General features: G+C 31.5%; 1 protein-coding gene and 3 pseudogenes across 2 annotated transcripts in view; 2 read left to right on the top strand and 2 right to left on the bottom strand.

Annotated features, from left to right (window-relative positions):
* The first annotated feature begins 3,175 nt into the window (after positions 1-3,175).
* On the top strand, positions 3,176-4,210 carry LOC149892888 (zinc finger BED domain-containing protein 4-like). The gene has a single exon (XM_090082582.1). The coding sequence runs from the start codon at positions 3,176-3,178 to the stop codon at positions 4,208-4,210; it is 1,035 nt and encodes a 344-aa protein (XP_089938708.1).
* Positions 4,211-4,444: 234 nt separating this feature from the next.
* Positions 4,445-5,077, top strand: LOC149892887 (zinc finger BED domain-containing protein 4-like; annotated as a pseudogene).
* A 2,962-nt stretch (positions 5,078-8,039) lies between these two features.
* LOC149892886 (uncharacterized) lies at positions 8,040-9,556 on the bottom strand (annotated as a pseudogene).
* Positions 9,557-17,729: 8,173 nt separating this feature from the next.
* Positions 17,730-21,794, bottom strand: part of LOC149892884 (uncharacterized) — a 59,218-nt pseudogene continuing 55,153 nt past the window's right edge. Inside the window, exon 14 of the transcript XR_016450889.1 lies at positions 17,730-18,532. The product of XR_016450889.1 is annotated as an uncharacterized LOC149892884 (transcript). The remainder of the gene's footprint in view (positions 18,533-21,794) is intronic.

Here is a 21,794-nt window from a genome sequence, read left to right as displayed (position 1 = left end):
AAGAGCAGTAATTGGTTTTCGTGAAATTGGTAAAGATTTCACTGCAATGGAAACATTTCATCAATGCATGAATATATTTTCTTTATCTAAAACACCATTCTCTAACCTTAATGACAATGAAATTTAGGTACAAGTACTCACACTTACAAAATTTACTTGCCTATCTTTATTCATAATATAATAAAACCTATTTTTAAAGATTTATCTGATGACGATTTGCTAAGAAAATGTTTACATGGTCAAACCCAAAATTCATATGAAACATTTCATTCAATTTTATGGACTCACTGTTCTAAAAACATTTTTGTAAGTAGAAGAACATTTGAACTTTGTATAAACTCTGCAACAGTTCATTATAATGATAGTGGAGATGGGGTAAAATCTGTTTTAAGTTACTTCGGATTGTTAGGATCATAGACTATTCCAAAACTGGTTTCAAAGGACCAAAAGCGAATTGTAAGCAAGCGTCGTAAATCAACTTCAATATGCAAAAAGCAAAGAAGAAAACTTAGATCTCTTCATAAAGGATACTTAGATACTGAAAAAACTGATTCATATAGCATTGGTAGCTTTTAAGGAGTGTTTTTAGACGTAAATTTTAATTTTAAATTTTTGACCCGATTTTTCTCTTTTTGAGGTTTTAGTTGTTTTTTTTTAATTTTAAAACATGATATCTCCAGTTTAAGTTAAGCAATTAAGCTGAAATTTTCAGAATATGTTCTTTATACATGTAGAATTCATTTGCCATAAGATTTTTAAAATTTTTATATTTTGGGGCGCTGCAATTCGGTTTTATTTGCCAGAGTTTTTTTATAAAAATATATATTCAAGTTTAAAAGTCAATATAATCTGAACTAGGAAGGCAAATTTAAAAATCGTATGACATATGTAGAATTACCATACCAAATTTGAAGTTTTGATTTATTGTCTTTTTTGAGAAGTTGTGTTTTGAAGTTTTCGTTTTTTTCACACTTTTTAATAAAATTTCGAGGCAAGCGAGGCACTTTTTTTTATATATTTTATTGATTTTATGTTTAGTTTCATAATTATTGTTAAGAACTGCATAGTTTTATTGTAAATACAACTTTAATACTTGAAAAATTTTTTTCATAGGCCCACGACCTTAAAGTTATTAAACTAGCAAGATACGAATCTTGAGCATCCTTCCTGGCTAGAGAGTTTAAATAACTCAATAAAAAAATTCTCTTTCAACAATTTCGAAGCATTTCAACCTTTTTACAGTTACATTCAAGCCCTGTTTTATGCGATGCTAGTCTTTGTTTTTTTTTTTTTTACTTTCACGCAACCTTTCCTTACTTTTTCTTTTTTTGGATATCCCTGTATTTCTAATAGTTATTCATGTGCCGCCATTTTTATTAAATTTACATCAACCATATCATCTGTTACTATTTTGAAAAATAATAACTTAGAGCTATCAACTTAAGTCTTGATAATTCAAAAAATAAGGGAAGTAAACTTGGTTGATGTCTTTTAGTAAGTGCCGAACATTCTTTACATTCTTAAAAACTTGTTTTTCGAGCAGGTAACTTTTTGTATAATGAAGAAAAGAGATTTCATTCCATCAAAATTTAAATATGCATCAAATCGTTTATTTAATTTGAATTCAAATTCAAAATATGCTATTGTGGTTAATAAAGATAGTATAAAAAGTCAAAATCTTCTAAATTTAACCCTGTTGTTTCTTCCTGTGGTGTCTTCATATTTTTTATCCTTTTTTTATAAGTATCTAATAATTATACCTTCAGCAGTTCACTTTTTCCCTGGCACCAGGTCTTAAGAGATAGAATTAAAAGTAGCACAATTTCATAATAACGCCAGAGATCACCAGTGGTCGTCTGCGGCGCTACAATAAAAAGACATTTGAAGTTTTGATTGATGAAGAGAGTAAAGACGGCGACAATGAAAAAGGAAATGAAGACGACAGGAAAACGAAGATCATCGACAAAAACAGCGAAAGAAATAACTTTTATAAATAAATCATGTAATTGTTACTTACATAAATATCATTATACGAATTATATTTAACTATTGAATATTATAACTTAAAAAAACGACCACCTTATACAACTCATCCTGAATGGTTTTTTTTGGCCGCTTTCGGGGTACCCGTTTAGAGACCCTGATATTTGGCGCGGACATTTTCATAATGCACACTAAAAGGGTTTCTACCAAAAAATAGGGTTGGTACCAAAAAACCCAAACCCAAAAACCCACCCAAAAAACCCACCCAAAAACCCACCCAAAAACCCACCCAAAAACCCACCCAAAAACCCACCCAAAAACCCACCCAAAAACCCACCCAAAAACCCACCCAAAAACCCACCCAAAAACCCACCCAAAAACCCACCCAAAAATCCACCCAAAAACCCACCCAAATACCCACCCAAATACCCACCCAAAAACTCAACCAAAAACCCACCGACAAATTAGGGCTGAACCGGATTCCGGCTCCGGCCGAAATCCGGTCATTTTTACAAATCCGGCCTAAATCCGGCTCCGGCAAAAAGTTTTGAAATCCGGCCACATTTTAGCCGGATTTCTGAATTTTGGTCAGTTATTTATTACATCTTTTTTGCTTTTATTTATACAAATCAATGTTCTTTGTAATTCTATATTCTATGTACTCCATGTTTGCAAAGGTATCTGTATTTACATTTCTTTACAATTCCTTTTCCCCTTTGAAGTTATCGATTCCATTCATTGCGACAATTAAAATTGGTAACTTCAGAGCAAAAAAAATTCGAAATTCGAAAAAATTAGTTGTTGAAATATTTCTGAAAAATTTGAATTTATAAAAATACTTACTTAATTAAAAATTAAATTATTTAAAGTATTTAATTAACAAAACTACCTTATTAACATAATATAATATTTTCTTTGATAATTTAAATAAAATTTATTTATTATAAACAATCTTTAGAAGTAATTTGTTACTTTATTTTCGCTTATTAATCAAATCATTCACGCTTATTCAAAATATCAAATTTTTAAAGTTGTTTATTTCAAACATAATTAAGAATATAATATAAATAATTTTCTAACGTTTAGCTATATTTATGTTGAGATATTACATTCAACTACTTTGCAAAAATTGTATAGTTATTCATAAGATTTGTTTTAGCTTTTTTTAACTAGATGGCAGGCAAAAAAAAAAATGATAAAAGCAGTCCAGAATAGCGACAGCTCAAAATGCCAGTGCTTGCTGTGTCCCAGCATCTTGTCACGTGGTAAAGCTGGTGAACCTAAAAAGTTTTCAACTTCGTCTATGATAACACATTTTCGTTCAAAACATCCTAAAGAATTCAACGAAATGGAAATAAAAATTGCTGACTCACAAAAGAATGCTGAAACTGTAGCACTGTCAAATGCTAAGCCTGGTGCAACTGCCGCAACCAGTAAAGCCATGGTTCAGTACATAATTCCAGAACAAGTTGCACGCATGAAAATATGGGATATCAGCAACAGCTCATCAATTAGAATTCATCGTGCCATTGCTAAGATGATTATAACTGATATGGAACCGATTCAGGTTGTTCAGAAGACAGGCTTCGTTGAACTGATGAGAGTTTTAGAGAGGCGGTGCACTGTTCCATCACGGATATATTTTTCAGAGCAATTAATTCCTAAAATAAACGATGAAGTGTGTGCTCAACTATTGGTAATACTAGATCCAGCAACTTCTCCATTTCTGTCATTTACCACTGATACATGGACATCAGGCAATACTGTGCAATCATTCATGGGTTTAACTGCCCACTGGCAAACAGAGCACTTTGAAAACATGAGCTTTGTGTTGGATTGCAAGCCATTCATTGGACATCATACTGCCCCTGCACTGATGACTGCCTTTCAACAGATGCTTGACAAATGGAATATTGACGTTGGACGCTGTCATGTCTTACTTTGCAATAATGCGGCAAACCTATCGAAATGTTTCCATGATGCCAACATAGATAGCCTTGGGTGCTTTGCACATACTATTCAGTTATGTGTACATGATGGCTTGCTCAACCAGCGGGCAATATCAGATATAATAAGTATTGCAAAGAAATTAGTTAGTCATTTTAGGCATTCTTCGTCTGCGACTGGTCGGTTCAAGGAGCTGCAGGCTGAACTTTGTTTACCAGACCACCAGCTGATACAAGACGTGAGTACAAGGTGGAATTCAACGTTTTACATGCTGCGCTGACAATGTGAACTGCGTCGTGCATTAACTGTCTACTGTTCAGAAGTTGATGAAACTTATTGCCCAACTGCATATCAATGGTCTGTGGCGGAGAATGTAGTTTGTGTGCTGGCTCCGTTTGAAGAGGCTACTCGTGAAGTTAGCAATGAAAAAGCACATACATCACTGGTTATCCCTATTGTATCAGCTCTGCGAAACCTGTTGAAAAATGAAGGCAATGATGCAGGTGTAAAGACTATGAAGTCAACACTACTTAAGTCATTAGATGAGCGTTTTAAAGGCATTGAGGAGTAACCTCTTTATACAGCGGCGACGTTGGTTGATCCACAATTTAAAACTAAATTCTTTTTATCACAGACAACACTGACAGCTGCAAAGGCAGCGGTTCTGCTTGCATTCAATAAAGTTACAGTGCAGAGGGTATTGATGCAAGATGAAAGTCAATCTGAGCATGCTAAGCAGCAGATTAACAAAATTGAAGAAGTTCCAGCAAAAAAAATCCGGCTGGATAATTCTTCAACATCATCATCATTACTCTGGCGATGTATTGATGAAATTGTTCAATCTACATCAGCACCTGAACAACAACTGCCAACAACCATTGAAACTCAGCTAAGCCAGTATCTGGCAGAACCAGAAATAAATAGAATGGCTGATCAACTACAGTGGTGGAGTAAAAATATGAAGAGATTGCCAGCTCTGGCGACAGTAGCTTGCATTTATTTGGGTGCACCGCCGACAAGTGTACCATCAGAACGTTTGTTCAGTGTTGCTGGGGAGGTCCTCAATGATCACCGCAGCTCACTGCTTCCACATAATGCAGCTCGTCTAATATTTCTTAACTGCAATTCGAAACTGATCAAAGACTAAATACTATTTAGTCTAATGCATATAGATTATTTTAGTAAATATAAAAAAATTGTTCATCAATTATTTTGTTCTGTTATATTTGTTCTGTTATATTGTTTTATTTATATTATTTGAAAACTTTTCCTTCTTTTTTAATAAAAAAAGTGAAGTTTAACAAAAAAAGTTGTCACTTGGTATTGAAAATGGTCAACATTGTTTACCATTTTAAACATTGTTTGATTTACAGGATTTCGGCTCCTGTAATTTGCTTTCGAAATCTCGCTCCGGCTCCGGTTCCGGCCGGATTTGTCAATTTAAATCCGGCAAAACCGGCTCCGGCCGGATTTGGAAAAATTGAATCCGGTACAGCCCTACTAAAAACCCACCTAAAAACCCACCTAAAAGCCCACCTAAAAACCTACAAAAAAACCCACCCAAAACCCTCCAAACCTTATTTTACTGGGTTTTTGGTCTCAAGTTTTTAATTTATAACTTTTCCGTTAATAACTTAGTTTCCATTTTACACTATAGGTTAGATGCTGCTCAACAATTGTCCTAATGATAATAAAACAAGGAGTTTAGTATTATATATTTCATAAATGAGACATTTTCTTTTTTTTTTTTTTCCTGGAACAGTAATATTTAAACTTAAAAATTTAAAACAAAGTCATCAAACAATTTCGTCATCATCAATTGTGCATCTTAATCTTAAATGTCTGTAAATTCGTACAAGCCGTTCAGATTTTTCTTTTCCTATACGATTTCTAATTTTGCTCCAAACCATGCCAAAAGATGATAAAAATTTTTCAATGGATCCAGAGCTAGCTGGGCAAGTATGCAACTGCCGTAAAAACCTTCCAAAATTTGCTGGCAATTTTGAAGACTTAGACTCCTTCATTTCCGTAATTCTCCACCAATTTGTTGCTGATGTTGTGCTTTTTACACTATCGTTAAATAAATATGTAGGAAAACAATTAGCAACTTTTAGTTTAAATGCATAGTAGTCAGGCATAAACTTAGGATAGATTTCGTTCAACCATTCCTCAGCTTCTACTTCTTTACTTCTATTGAATGTTCTTCCTAAGTAAATGATAAATATACTTATCATACAAGTATAATATATCATTATATGGAAAATTAAATGGAAGTTTTATTTTTAGGGAACTCTATTATTTGTATAAATTTAATTACATTCAGTTTTTCAATTTTTTTACAATTTTATAGTATGTTAACTTCATATTTTGGATCTGTTTAGTTAGCCAGAAAATAACATGGAATGATTGTTTTCTTAAAACTCTTTAAAAGATCATATTTGTACAGGGCTAATTTTTTTATCATGTATGAGGCTTTGCCAAATATCAACTGCTTCAGACAACGTTTTATTATCTGCCTGCAACTTCAGCAAACACAGTAATTTAGTTTAAAATTATGTAAATATAGTTAATGGTGCCAGAAATATGTAGTTTTAATATATTTACTATATTCAAGTTTAATACATCTAGCAAATAACTCAATAAACTAAATTATAAACCTTACTTAATGCAGCACCAATGATCTTCAGTTGTGCTTGTAAATATTTCTTCTCCCTTCATAGACAGATTGTCAATTAATCTTCCAATTGAAGGATCAATGGACTCCGTATGCTCGCCTCTAATGCCAACATAAAGGGAATGATTAGATATGTATGTCTTTAAACAATCTAATTGGGATTTCCAGCGAGTATCATTGGGTAACTGTGGCATCAGTCCCTATTTTTCAATTAACTATCCCTATAGAATAGTTATTTATCAAAATTCAAAAAAGATATGTTTAAAAAAAATTATCGTCGTGTAGATCAGCTAGGATCTCATTTGCCATATTTAACAATTACGTCTATATCATTAACACGGCTGTTTTATTTCATAATATTTTTTAAACATTTGTCAGTGCATACTGCAAATATCTAAACATGAAAGTATAAATATATTTATTTTTGTTAGTTTTCTCCTTATTAGCTAGTGTTACTTAATTCAAACTTTGAATAGACTTATACAAGATTATTATAAGAATATTCTATTTAATATGCATTTTTCAAATTTTTATTGTAAATATGTGGTTGTATATATATATATATATATATATATATATATATATATATATATATATATATATATATATATATATATATATATATATATGCACACATACACACACATAAAGTATACATATATACACATACTTTAAATGCAAAAGGTAGCTCACACTGACATCTTTATTGAAGGTTTCTTTTGCAACTTTGATTGCATCCTTAGCAGCAGAGTGCAATAATCTGCTATGTTTGAATGGCTTCCAACATCAACTGCAGAAATGAGATAGGGTTTATAATGTAACTGTGTATTCATGATTCCGGCAAAATATGGATGTGCAATGAGTCAACGATTATTCCAATGCAGTCTGTGAGTGACGATGGAAAAAATGTATACTTGTTGATATTTTGGTTGGGATATATTTTATGGTGGTTACAACTGATTATAGTTCTTGTATTTGTCGTTAATTCAATTAAGGTTTTTCCTAAAGCAGTAGTATTCTCTTTTAACGTATTTGTAACAATTGGAGACGAAGCATGGCGCTCTATACTGAAGGCCTATTCATCGCGCAACCGTAAGCCGTAACTGGGGGCCTATTATTTTTACGGATTATCAGCAACTCTGCTATAAAATTATATTTTGGAGTCAAAATATGGCTGTTTATGAGTTTAATTAGTTTATTTAGAAATATTTATATTAAAATAATAAAAAATTGAAATTTTAAATTAAAAAAAAAATTAAAACAAAGAAAATATTTGCATATATTTTAACAACAACATATACAAATCATTCTTTTCTAAACAAATTTATGAAAACTTTAAAACTTTTAATGCAGGTTCTTTATTAGATCTTGGTGTAATTTGTGCACAAAAATTGTTTAAAAGCAAGTTATGGTGTAATTTGTGCACAAAAATTGTTTAAAATTGTTTGAAATTAATCAAAAACATTGCAGCAAGTGTGCTGCAATGTTTTTGATTAATTTCAAAATAGTAAAATTCAGAAACCAGCAAAAAGATGTCACTTAAGGACTTACGACAAACTTTATCTTTTATCGAATGGAATAAGACAAAGCAAAAAAACACCCATTGGCAAACATTGTCTGGTGGAATTTTAAGACCACCACGATCTATAGACTTGAGGTACTCACCAAACTTTTCATAATAAAGTAATGTTTGATTAAGCAAATTGTTTTAATTATATTCATTCCTACATACATAACCAGCAATATAAATCAAAGACATTTTGGTAGTATCAGAAATTGATGACTCTAGTTTTTCTAAATTGTCAAATATTTCACTACCTGCTTCACATAAAACATATGTACAAGAAGCACACGCATGACCTGAACTAAAATCAAAAGAATCTATGTCAATATTTAAAGATAACAACAGTGATGTGTGATTTATATGCAATTTTTCTATAATTTGTTGAACATTTATGAAGTAGGCACCCCCGGAACCTTGTCTCAATTTCCCAAATTCTTTTTCTAAGTGGTCACTTGTAAACATACCAAGAAGAACATAATCATGACTTATTGCTAATAAATATTTACATAGCTCGACAATACCATAGCAAGTATGGTGAATTGATTTTGCAGTATCATTAGATAGCTGCTTCAATCTTTTGCCATTTTTACAACACATTTCAAGAGCCATATCACCAAACTGAAGTAGAGTATTAAGACGGCAATCATCAGGATTACAAATAGGTGCTTCTAGTGGATCATTATGTCTTACATCAGCTCCACGACCTTTCACATTTAAAATTTTCCACCAGGTTATTACTTCATTTATAAATATTGCAGTATCCTTAGAATTTGAAATTATTTGAGAATAGGTCAGCAAGGCATGATATGTCTTATCTGAAAAAACTTTAAGGCAAGTAGATACATTTTGCCTTTCAATGGGCTTGGGAGCTACTGCAATTTCATTCAAGTCTGACAATTTGACTAACTTTTCTAATTCTAATTTATATAAGCATTTAAGGTGTTCCCATTTAGCTGTTCTTTGAATACCATTATCACTGTACACTAGTTCCCCAGTTTTTTCTGTAAGCCATAGATTCCTAATGTTTTTCAAAAGATGAACAAAGTCAAACAGTAAATACATCCCATCTTCCGTTTTCCAAGGTTTTTCTGGAATAGTATGATATAATTTAAAAAATGCTTGGTTTACACGATTACCATCACAGATAACAACTTTTACATCGCCAGATGATGATTTTATAAGTTTTATGCTGGAGTTTATTTGTTCAAATAGAAAATTTGAACTTAATTTTGAAATTGGAATCATCTTATACAGAAATTTTGGACCACCTTTGAAACATACTATCATAAATCCCAACACAGTTTTAGCCAATAATGATGGATCATCTAAAGATTTACCAAACAATATTCCACCATGGTAAAGCATCATTTTTTTGACATATACTTCATCATGAATAATTATACAAATTTTTTGATTTTCTTCAATGTTTTTGAAAACTGAGTCTAAGAAACTAGCATCATCAATTTTGCAAACTTTTGATGTTATGCGTGTCAAAGTACTAACTGATGGCAATTGAAAATCGTTTCTTAGTTTATTGTATAAAGCACGAGATGTTAAAAAATATTCAAAACTACGTATAATTGTTTCTGATTCATATATTTTTTTTCCAATAGGCTTTGCAGACATAACTGATATTTGTTGCTGAATAATGTTTTTCTTATGATCTATTTCCATGACATTTAAAAAATGTAGTATTTCCTCAAACTTTGACCAAGAATCAACAATATTTACACGATCTTTACACAAACTTTTTATAAAACATTTTATTCCACAATGAAATGTTTCAAAATGTAAATTCTCAAAAATTTTAACAAGAAATAAAGGAACACCATCATAAAACATAATAGATTGAACATTAATTGTTTTTTCAATCATATATGTTATTACTGAAACTGAAAAAACCCTAAGATTATTTAATAAAACATTTTTAAAATCAATATATGTTGCTTTATCAGCTGATAAAAAAGTGCTAAGTTCATCAGTTTTAACATTTCTAACAACGCTTAAAGATTTCTGTGTTGTGCGATGACATGGTAATGGAGTAGGTATTTGACTTGAAGGTATTCCTGGCCATACAGATGGTGGCATTTTCGGTCTTTGTTTTCCTTGAACAGTAACTTTTTCAAAAACTTTTGGCCAATGTAATTGGCAAATAACAGTTTTATCTAAAACTAAAAGATTAGAATTTGGAATACTTTTTATCCAAATATTTCTTTGTTCTTTATCTTTAGGAAAACGATAAACTGGTATTTTTTCAAAGCTTTTATTGCTTTTGGTACTTTGATAATTAGTTTTGCAGCCATATACACAACACTTTTTTGGCATCTACAAAATATAATTATTTAAAAGAACATAAAAATATGCAAACCATAACATAAGATTTTCAAACATTTTTTTGTCAAATATAATGGATCACTACCCATATCAGTCATGATGAATGTATATATATATATATATATATAAAATATAACTCATAACACTCTAAGGATTTAACAAGTAAGTAAAAATACAGTGTTTTAAAATTATTTACAAAAATTTATAATTTAAAGAATATTGATAATACAAAGTTATCGGAAATATAAAAGAATAAGCAAGATTATTTTGAAAAAGTTAAAAATTCTCTGGCAAGTTTTTCAATGAGAGCTTTTCATCTTCGCAATTTTTAGAATGTTAAAATAGGCCCCCAGTCACGGCTTACAGTTGCGCGATGAATAGGCCTTCAGTATAGAGCGCCATGAGACGAAGTGAAAATGATGCATTTGGCTAGTATATCGAGTTTTACTTTAGAAAAGGATGATTTTGTCAAATACATAGAACGGTTTGAAAATTATTTACTGACCAATGACATTAAAGATGTAGAACTACGAAAAGCAGTGTTTTTATCAACTTTTGTAGGACTTGCACACAAACTTATTTGTAGTTTGTGCGAAAGTGACACTAAAAAAAAAGCTTTTACTCAGATAATAATTCTAATGAGGAATCACTTTAAACTTACCCCAAACTTCATTGCACAAAGATTCTAATTTTATAAACGAGACAGGAAAGAGGCGGTTTCAATAAATTAGTATATCATGGAGTTACGTAGACTAGCAGAGTATTGTGAGTTTAGTGAGAAATTAAATGATTACATAAGAAATAGGTTTCTATGTGGATTAAACAATCAAAATGTTCAGTAAAAGTTGTTAACCATCAAAAATTTAAGATTGGAGACAGCACTAGAGACAGCAAGAGCATATGAAGCAGCATATAGAGATGCTAAGGCTATTCATGGTACTAAAGAAGGCCCGATAGAACATGATGGAGTGCACAAGATGGATACTTGTTTTCGACGTGGCTACACAGGTCACCTGGCAAACAATTGCCAGTTTCGCACCTCAAAGTGCCACAAATGTAGCAGAATCGGAAACATTAAAAGAAGATGTCGATCAGAAAAAAAAAGAACTTGATGGTAGGAAGGAGAAGAAATTAGGAGTGAAACAAATCAAAGTTTGAGAGGGATTAACTAAAGGAAGCACTGCTGGTTCAGATGAAAACAAAAGTGATTTTTTAGCCTTGTATTCAATAAGTGAGGAGTCTGAAAGGGTGAATGGATCAGTTATGATTAATGTAAAAATCGATGATAAAAAGGTTGGAATAGAAATTGACACAGGGCTACTGTTTCCGTAATAGGTGTTTCAGCTTATAGAAGAATAAAAGGAAAAATGAAAGTGGTGGAAAGAAGTGGTTTTAAAGACTTATATGGGAGAACTTGTGAGACCAGATGGAATAGGTTTTGTTGAAGTAGATTATAAAGGACAATCTTGCAGTTTACCTGTAACTTAGTTAAGGGAAATGTGCCCACACTAATGGGAAGAGATTGGATTCAGATACTGATCCTAGAATGAGTGAAATTGTGTAAAGGAATGAGAAATGCTATTGTTTACAATGGGTTTGATTTGAGTGTAGAAGCATTAGTGGCGAAATTTCCAGAAGTGTTAAGTGATAATTTAGGATGCCTAAAAGATTTTAAATGTCACATACACATATGTAAGGATGCACAACCAATGCTTTTTAAACCAAGACCAATACCGTATGCTTTGAAGAATAAGATTGAACAAGAGCTTGATCGCTTGAAAGACCAAGGGGTTTGGAAAAGAGTCAGTCATTCAAAATAGGCAGGACCCATAGTGCTTGTTCTAAAGAATTCAAAAGATCGTTTGGGTTCGTTGCGTATATGTGGGGATTATAAAGTTACAATAGATCAAGCAGCCCCTCTGGATTTCTACCCAATACCAAACACTACTGATCATCTAACCACTATTGCAGAAGGACAGACAAATACCAAGCTCGACATGTACAAGACATATCAGCAACTTCAGTTTGATGAAGCCTCACAAGAACTTCTAACAATAAATACTTTGTTTATGTAAGGAATTATATTGGAGGGGGAAGGGGGGGGGGGGGGAGAGTAGAGGAGTGGATCTCAGCCATTATTGTATCGGCAGTTGAAAATTTAACTATAAAGGGTTGATATTGGATGGTCGTATCCAGATTAGACATATAGATCAGATTGTAAAACGTCACGTGAAAGATTGCACTAAATCTTTTGTTAAAACAGCAGATGGCATGAATAGTCCTTTGTTAAACAATCAAATACCTGAAACAACTGAAACATCAGTTCCAAGTGATAACATGTATGATGAATACGAACAGATTAACAAGGATAGTAATCTCAACAGAGTAGGTGAACAGTTTGAAAGTAAAATCGTTGGTCCCGAGAGACCTTGCGAACAACCTGAGTCGTTTTCTGAGCACATTTCTAATAAAAGCCGAAGGTCAGGTCGAACCTGTTGTAAACCAGCATAATTAGATCAGCATGATTGATTTATGGGTGGAGGATTGTTGTAACTGTGTAATCCGGATTCCAGCAAAATATGAATATGCAATGTGTCAGCGATTATTCCGATACAGTCCGAGAGTGACAATGGAAGAAATGTGTAATTGTTGATATTTTGGTTGGCATATATTTTATGGTGGTTACAACTGATTATAGTTCTTGTATTTGAGGTTAATTCAATTAAGTTTTTCCTAAAGCAGTAGTATTCTCTTTTAACGTATTTATAATAGTTTACTTCAATTATTGATATTATGAGCACTTATGGGATCATTACTGATTGTACTCCAACCATCTTGAATTAGGGTAACAGCACATTCATCCGCAAGATCACTTTTCATTGAATTAATTACTTTTTTATATACCTTTACTAAGAGTTCTGAAGATATCTGTTTTCAATTTGGTGGTTCGAATCCAGGTCTTAGTTTTTTAATCAGTTTGGTAAATTCAAGATTTTCTACTACGTTGAATAGTATATTTTCAGAAAAGAAAAACCGTGCTTTTGCAAATCCAGTTCATCCTTCAGACTACTTTTTGTTGTAGCAACAAATTTAGAAATGAACGTTTGTCGTTGCACCTTTATTGGATTTGAATGAAAAATTAAAGAAAAAGAAGCATCAATAATAAAGCTAAACAAACTTGCTCTTCATCTTCTGACTAGTTAAACTTATTTGATGCCGCAGATTTTGATGGCCTTGACTCTAAAACTGATATATTGCTAAATACTTCTGTGGAATCATTTGCACTTCCTTTCTTCTTTCTTCTGAATTTGTCCAAATGGCTCTTAACTGTCTCTATTTTTTCAGTTATGCTCTCTTTGCAATAATTACATATTTATCTATTTGGTTGATCACCTTATATGGTCACTTCATTCCACTCATTAGCCTTATTTCTTCCTCCTGAATGATACTTTAGCATGTTGCAGGATATGTAATCTACTTATTCTTTATATTTAACTAAAACTTTAAAATAAATTCTCAATTCGAAATTATCTTATTATTTGAAAAAAATGTAATCTAATTACTAACTTAGCTATTGTATAAGTCAACATACTTGTAAAAATGAAAATAGCTTTTAAATAACTATAAGTTAATCCAACTTTGTCTCTAAAGATTTGTATCAAACTAGAGATTTGATTTTAGTAAAAACCCAAAAAACCAATAACCCAAAAACCCAGCAAAATCCGAGTTGGGTAGGGTTTTTGCTCAAAAAACCGGGATTTTAAAATCTTTAAATAAAAAAAAAACAACAAAAGAAAAACAAACATATTGAAGTGATATATGGTGTTTTAAGTTGAAATAGCATCTATAATTTAAAAAATACATTATCAGCTAAGAATTTTTTTATTTGGTCAACTTGCCCCGTTTTATAATACAATCAAGTTTATATTGTGAGAAGAATGTCAGTAATAAACAAAACTGATGTGTCTTCAAGAATTAATAATTCATAACAAGTAGCTGTATTTGTTTAAAAGCTTTTTACAACATTTTATTTGGCATAAGTAAAAGCAGATGCAATCACACTTTGCTATTACCTTAATTATTTTTTAGAATCTATCAAAAGCTAGCGAACTATAATTTTATTTGTTGCTTTTAATTACAGTTACAAATTAATTTTAAAAAAGATTAAAAGATAGATTACAAGATAATAAGCTTGCGAAAAAAGAAACATACAAAAGAATAATAGAAAAAAAACATACATTGATACAAAAAACTTTAATATTAGAAATTTTACTTATTTGAGACAAGAGTGAACTTTATTTTGTACATGGAAAAAAGTAAATTTTGAAATTCTTCAAAAGGAAACTTTTGTAAGAGTAATCAGAGTATTAACCATATGCATAATCAAAGAAGATATGGTTATGAAATTTGTTAAAGTTTGATGGGGAAAAAGAAAGAAGACATTTTTTAATGTTTAACTATAATTTAAATCATTTTTACTGAGTTAAAAACAAAAATCATTCTTGCAATCATAGTATTTTCCTCTACTTTAAGTGACTTTCATGTAACTTGTGCAGACTTGGGGAAATACTTTTGAAAAATATTTCATATACAATACAAAATACTTTGCCAAAAATGTATTTTAAAATGTGCAAAATAGATTTTTCAAAATGTATTTTAGATAGAAATACAAAATACTTTGAAATGTATTTTAAAGTACTTTCTAAATACTTTTGCTAAAACAGAGGTTGATGTCCTTGAACAAGTGTACATAACATGCAGTGAAAAAAATTTATCAGTTAATTATATCATATGCACAGTACTACAAGAGCATTACTGATACACAGTATTAAGTACTGGCTTTCAGCAAAGTCAAATTTTCAAAGTTTTTCTCAGTCAAATGACCTCGAATATTCATAACAACAAAATATTTTCCAAAAAAGGTATTAAGAATACAAATACAAAATGCAGTCGTTAGTATTTAAAATACATATTTGCATTTTAAAGTATTTAAAAATAAAATAGCTACTTCCCCATGTCTGAGCTTGTGTAAAATGGATAGTCTTACCAGTAATTTTTGAATTTATAGTCCTGTATCTAGTTTGTCATATTATCTTCATCAATTTATGCAACCAATTGTTATCAAGCATTTACATTTATCAAAAGTTTATTATTATTCATATTTCATTAGATTTTCTATTACATTTTCATTTTATTAAGAATTCATACTTTTCACATTGAGTGTTGGAAAGAAACATTTTAAACATTCAAGGCAGGATCAATATTAAAATATATAAAATGATGCTTTTTCAACTTACATTTTAACTTTTCACTCAATTTAAATTAGACGCTATAATAAAGTAAAAGCCATTTTTTTCAAAAACCTACCAAAACAATCTTAAGTTTATACACAATACTAAAAGCACTAATCGCTTAATGAAAATAAAATTTACAAAGTAATTGGAATTTTTTAAGCTAATTTACGTATCATTGCTAGCAAACTTCGAATTCTTTTGTCTCTCATAATTATCCTTGGAATTAAACAAATGTATACATGTACTAATGAACAAAGCTCCATTACAGCGAAATGAACAAACTGATCCCGATAACCAAGGTGTGACTCAAATTCAAGTTTTCTCTTAAATATTGTATCAAAATGTATCTGATTGAATTATCAAGTGAGACTACAGCTCATTCTGCAAAGTGCTTCAGCACGAACCAATTAATGTTAGTGCGACACACTTTCTAAAAGAGATTCAAACATCCTAAAATTCAATTTCAAGCTGCTAAAAATGCATGAATTCAACTTTGTTCATGAGCTAGTTGACTAAAATACTAAAGAAGCCAAGAAGAGGAGGAATGCTATATATAAGTAAACTCAGTTAATTACCTGAATATTCATGATGTCAATAATGGAGCTACACAACTTAATTACATGTTAAATAGAAATACATTTGGTGCTACAGCAACAAGTTTGTTTTGTTATTTCAATTATCAAATGGAAAGTGAGTCAAATGAGGAAAAAATTCTTCAGAAAATGAAACTAGTCAGAAACAAGAACAGCAACTTACTTCCTTGTCAGAAGTACTTGCAGTCATAGAAGTTTCACCAAAAAAGCAAGAAATAGAATCAACCAAATTAATGTTCAAAGAAATGACAATATTTGTCACAAAACTAAGGCCAGATTCCCAGCAAGCACACAACGTTGAAATAACGTCAATCGACGTTGATCAACGTTGTTTTAACGTTGTGAGCTTGCTGGGTTTAAACGATGAAACATTTAAGCATAACCTTAGTTTAGTGTTTTCTACTCAGTGAATTCAAATGTGTATGACTTGTTGCTAAAGATATTTATAATTTTGCTGGTGTTTTTCCCTTGGAACATGTTTGTTGAGTATTTTAAAAGAAGATTATGTCAAACATGAAATGTAAATATTATACTCTTCAATTAAAGGGCACTTTTTGCAATAAGCAATTTAGTTGAAAAGCTTTTCATTAACCAAAACTTATTTTGAGTAATACTCTAAAAATGTATTATTATTAAGGACATAAATCAAAAGGTATAAAAAATCAGATATAAAAAAATTTTGCAAAGCTATTTAAATTGGTTCCAATTCATTTAAATTGGAAGCCATAAAAAACTTTTTAGCACTGTTTAGTATAATGACTTATAAAGAGGAGTACAGAAAAAATGAACCAAATAGCATGCTTTCACTTTTCAATATGACCAAGTTTCTTTTTTTAAAACAATTTCAGCAAATTAGTTATCCTCTACTATAAAGTTACAAATTTTTATACTATGCTTATGCAATTTCTTTTTATACAATGCCTATAGAAGAACTTTTATTTCCAACCAGGGTGAAACGTTTTTCTATATTTCTGACGGTTTGCAACTAAGACACTTTTATTTTTATTTCTTTATTGTTGTAGACAAAGAAACTGATATAATAATGACGTTTGTGAACAAAATATATATATAGTAATGGCATCTGTGATTAAAATAAGAGAGTTATTAATTTCAAGCAAGTCTGTTCTTATATGTATAAAGTAGAGATTTTGTGGAAACTAAGTTTGCATGAAATTATCGCGGGACTTTTTAGGATTTCTCACGACATCTGTATAAATATTTTTAACTAGTTAAATATTTTTTATCACACACACCATAATAATAAAACTTAGTTTCAAGAGCTAAATTTATTTGTTCAATTGGAATACAAGTATTTTCCAAATTATGAAAGCGAGATGAAGATTGCTTAATACATAACGCTCAAATAAACATGCGGCTGTTGGTAAACTTTAGTAAGTAGCAACATTGTTAGCTGTGAGCATTTATAATCAAAATAACCATTAAAAAGTTCCAGCCAATATTTTTCTGATTACAAATCATTTTATATCAAAGCTTTAGAGGAATACAATTCAATGTCTTATTGCCAATATTCAGTTGTGAAATTCGTTGTAAAAGTTGATTTAATTAATTGATACACAATCTCTTGCCCATTTATTAATTGCTTTTTTCATATAATCATATCCATCTTTGAATCTCAGGCGAAGGAGAAGAAACATAAATTCTCTTACCGAATACTTAGGTTTTTCCTGACTTATTATTCGAAAAAGAATTTCAGTACCAGAATAATTATTCGGACGCTTTTGATACCGGAATATAAGTTCTATGTCTTCATCCTTGTATCCAAGTTTTTGGGCAACGCTTTTCCAAACATTATCTTGACTTAAATGTAAACTTAGATCATTGATATCATAGTGACTCAGATGCGAAACGTTTAGAACTGCGATATCTTCATTTTCTGTTCTTTTAAATTTAGGCCAAAATACATTATTATCTTCCAAAGTATTTTTAAAAGCTTCTAATGATATCTTCTCTCCATGCTTCATTTTCAAGTCTTGCAAAAAAACTTTTGATGGATTTCCTCCTCCTCCTTCGGTTAATTTAATCTCATTTCTTCTGATTTCCGAAAAATCAAACTCGTCGCAAATTTGAAGCATCCTATCTCCGATATCTAGAAGCTTGTACAAACCATGAAGACTTTTTCCTTCTAAAATAATTAAGAAAAAAGTTTACTTGAACTTGTTTGAACTAATGCTTTCTAAGATAGGTATTCGTTGCGACTAGTTTATTATTGAAAATCTTTAAACAAAACCTCGTGGAATCAACATGATATTCTGTAAACATTTCAAAATACAGTTGAACACAGGTAAGTTTTTCTTAATTTAATTTTATTTACTAAAAAATTGATTATATTTAAACAGAAAAAGTTTATTTTAAAGATTAAATTTTTGTAAAAAAAACTTTCTTTTGCGGTTTGTAATCGACCGGATCCGGTTTTAGCGTATTAAAAGTAATTTTGCCATTTCTCAACTGATGACTTTTAGATTCGTTTAAAATATTTTTCTATATTTTAACTTTATTTACAGAAAATCAGCAAATAACTTTATTTTACCATGAATCGAATCAAATTATATTTTTGATAAGGAGCTCGCCCAATAAACACGCTAAAACATCCTCTTAAAGTTTCTTCGGAACCTAGCTATTAACCTTCCTCATGTTAGACATGTTTTCTGACAAAAAAACTATGAAAAGGTTCCAAATGAGGTTTTGATACATATTCATATTGATAAATGTGCTGCTGTAATACATATTCAACAATGGATGACGTAGATAAAAAAAAAACTGACTTATCTTTTCTAAAAAATGAAGGTTATATTTCCCAAATAACAACAACACCGTTAATTTTACTCTTTTTAACTCTCTTTACTAGTTTCCCAAGCTTTATTATTGAGCCTAAGTTTTATGTGTCTGAAGGTTTTCATTCATGCGAGAATGTTTAATGACTTAAAGCAATAACACTTTTTCGTTGATAATATATATATGTATGATAAATTATTTAAAAATAATTTTTAAATTTCGCAAAAGCATTTGATTCGGTTTCACAAAGAAGATTAATTCTCAAATTGGAGTCAATTGGTATAAAGGGGTTATTACTTAATTGTTATGTGTCGTTTTTGAATAACAGAAAACAAAGAGTAGTTCTAGGGAAATATGTATCAGAATGGGAAACTGTAAGAAGCGGAGTGCCGTAAGGATACGTTCTTGGTCCTTTACTTTTTGTAACTTTCATCAATGTTTTAAAACAGGGTTTAAACTACAAAGCTAAATTAAATGCAGATAACACAAAAGTGATAGCAAAAAAAGATAAAAATGATAAAAGTTCGCATAATAATTCCCTTCAAAATGATTTGGATTATCTCTTCGAATGGTCGACTAAATAGCTAATAAGCTATAATAGTGATAACTGCAAGATAATGCTCATAGGTCATGATAATCCAAAAACTAAATACCCATTAAAATGCAATATTTAAGAATTAGGAACCTCAAGAAAAGTTCTTAAAGAGACATCGCTAGAACGAGATTTAGGTGTATATATTTCAAATGAATTAAAATGGGATCGTCATATTGAGTATATTGTTAACAAAGCTAATAGTAAGTTGGGGTTAATAAAACACGCGTTCAACTATATCGACAAAAATACTATGAAACTATTACACATATCACTCGTGCGACCTCACTTAGAGTATGCATTTCAAATATGGAACCCATACTATCCTAAAGATGTTAATCTTATAGAAAGAGTCCAAAAACGAGCAACTAAAATTTGTTTCCCAAAAGGTATAAACTATGAACAAAGGTTACAAAATATGGAACTTTCAAAATTGGTTGATAGAAGGTTGCGAGGTGGTCTAATTCAGATGTTTAGATATCAAAACAATATAGATAAAATAACTACTAGAAAACACGGGTTCTGGGACAAAACTATTTCGACCATAATGTAACCATAAATATTTATTCCGTGAATGGAGGGTATCGAATCATTTCCATGGGCATGGTTCTGGGACAAAACCATTTTTTATGACAAGACATAAAATTATCATGTTTTAGGTATAAAACAATTTTTCATGACGTGATAAATCGTAATGAAAAAGCAAAGATGTTTCATGCCAGCATAAATAGCTACGATTCTAAGAGTTTAGATTCTTTAGAATCATGAAACTCATAAATGATTTTTAGATCCTTTTTAGATCCTTTTTAGATCCTTTTTAAATCCTTCGGATCCATGGAATTTCACAAGTGAAATTTTAAGCGTAATAATAGGCTTGTCCGAGAAGAAGGTAAAAGCTTCCGGATTGGCCGACTTGCTCGTCGCCGGAGTTGAGAGTAACCACAAGCCTTCTTCCGGCTGCGACGCTGGGCATGGAGTCTGCTTCTCCGAAAATTCTGTAAAAGGAAATGGTAGTAGTGGGCACGATGGAAGCATTGGATTGGTACAACAGCCCCGTCGATGTGTTGTTGAAGGAGGTGATGTTTGATCCGTTCCACGAAGACAAGTAAAAATCTTCGAGTCCAGATGAGGAAAAGATGCATGTGCTGTCGGCGTCGTATCCAGGAAAGTAGGTGTAATTGTTGGTGTTGTAAGGAGTCCAAGGAGTGAGAACGGTTCCGTTTCCAGGAGGTAAATTTCCATCATACATTCTGACTCTGGATTCCCACCAGTTTCCAGAAGCGCCGACGACGTGCACTCTGATGTATTTCAGAAAAACTCCGTTTCCTTTCCCGTTGGTGTTCAGCAAAACATATTCGCTGCCATACGTCGTGTTTAAATATCGGAACGTCTTGCTGTACAGCTTGTAAAGAGGGATGGAAGCAGGAATGGAAGCAAGAGTGGAAATGAACGGTTGAATCCAATACGTGATGGCTGTAGAATTTTTGTTCACCAGTTGAATGGAGACGTCGTTTCTGAAAGGCATGTCCAAAGTAAAGTATCCTCCCAAAGAATTGGAGTTGAAAGCGTTGCATCCTTGCAAAGAGTTGACGTAAAACGATCCTCCTAAAGGTGAAAAAAGCAGATCAGTGGCAAGTCCTGTTTGATCCACTCCAATTCCGTCAGTCACTTCTGCATAATTTCCCACATTGATTTCTCCGTCTGTGAAGATTCGAATAAAAACTTGACCAGGAACATTTGTTCCAGAGATGCTGTATAAAGCCAGCCACAATCTTCTCAGAACTCCAGATTTTCCGGAAAACGAAAACACAGGAGCAGTGGTTAACGCTGCCAACGTCTGAGACTTAAAACCTAAACTGGTGAATCCGGATCCAGGGACGACACTCGTCAAGCTTGATTTTTGTAACAACAAGTCCACATAACTTTTCGTCGTAGCGTCTTGCGCGTTTGAAGGATCGAGCACATTGATCACCTTGTGAGAATTCAAATCCAAGTCAGCAGTTCCAATCGTCGTTCCTCC

Source organism: Hydra viridissima, unplaced genomic scaffold (genome assembly GCF_058129835.1).
Source record: "Hydra viridissima isolate aposymbiotic clone 2 unplaced genomic scaffold, HvirCarnegie_v1 scaffold_1, whole genome shotgun sequence".
In the NCBI taxonomy this organism is placed as follows: Eukaryota; Metazoa; Cnidaria; class Hydrozoa; order Anthoathecata; family Hydridae; genus Hydra; species Hydra viridissima.
The sequence above is the reverse complement of the archived record's forward strand: the minus strand, read 5'-3'. Positions and strand labels throughout refer to the sequence as shown.

Excerpts from the sequence above, each read along its gene's own strand:
- LOC149892888 (XM_090082582.1), top strand. The coding sequence starts at position 3,176 with ATGATAAAAGCAGTCCAGAATAGCGACAGCTCAAAATGCCAGTGCTTG.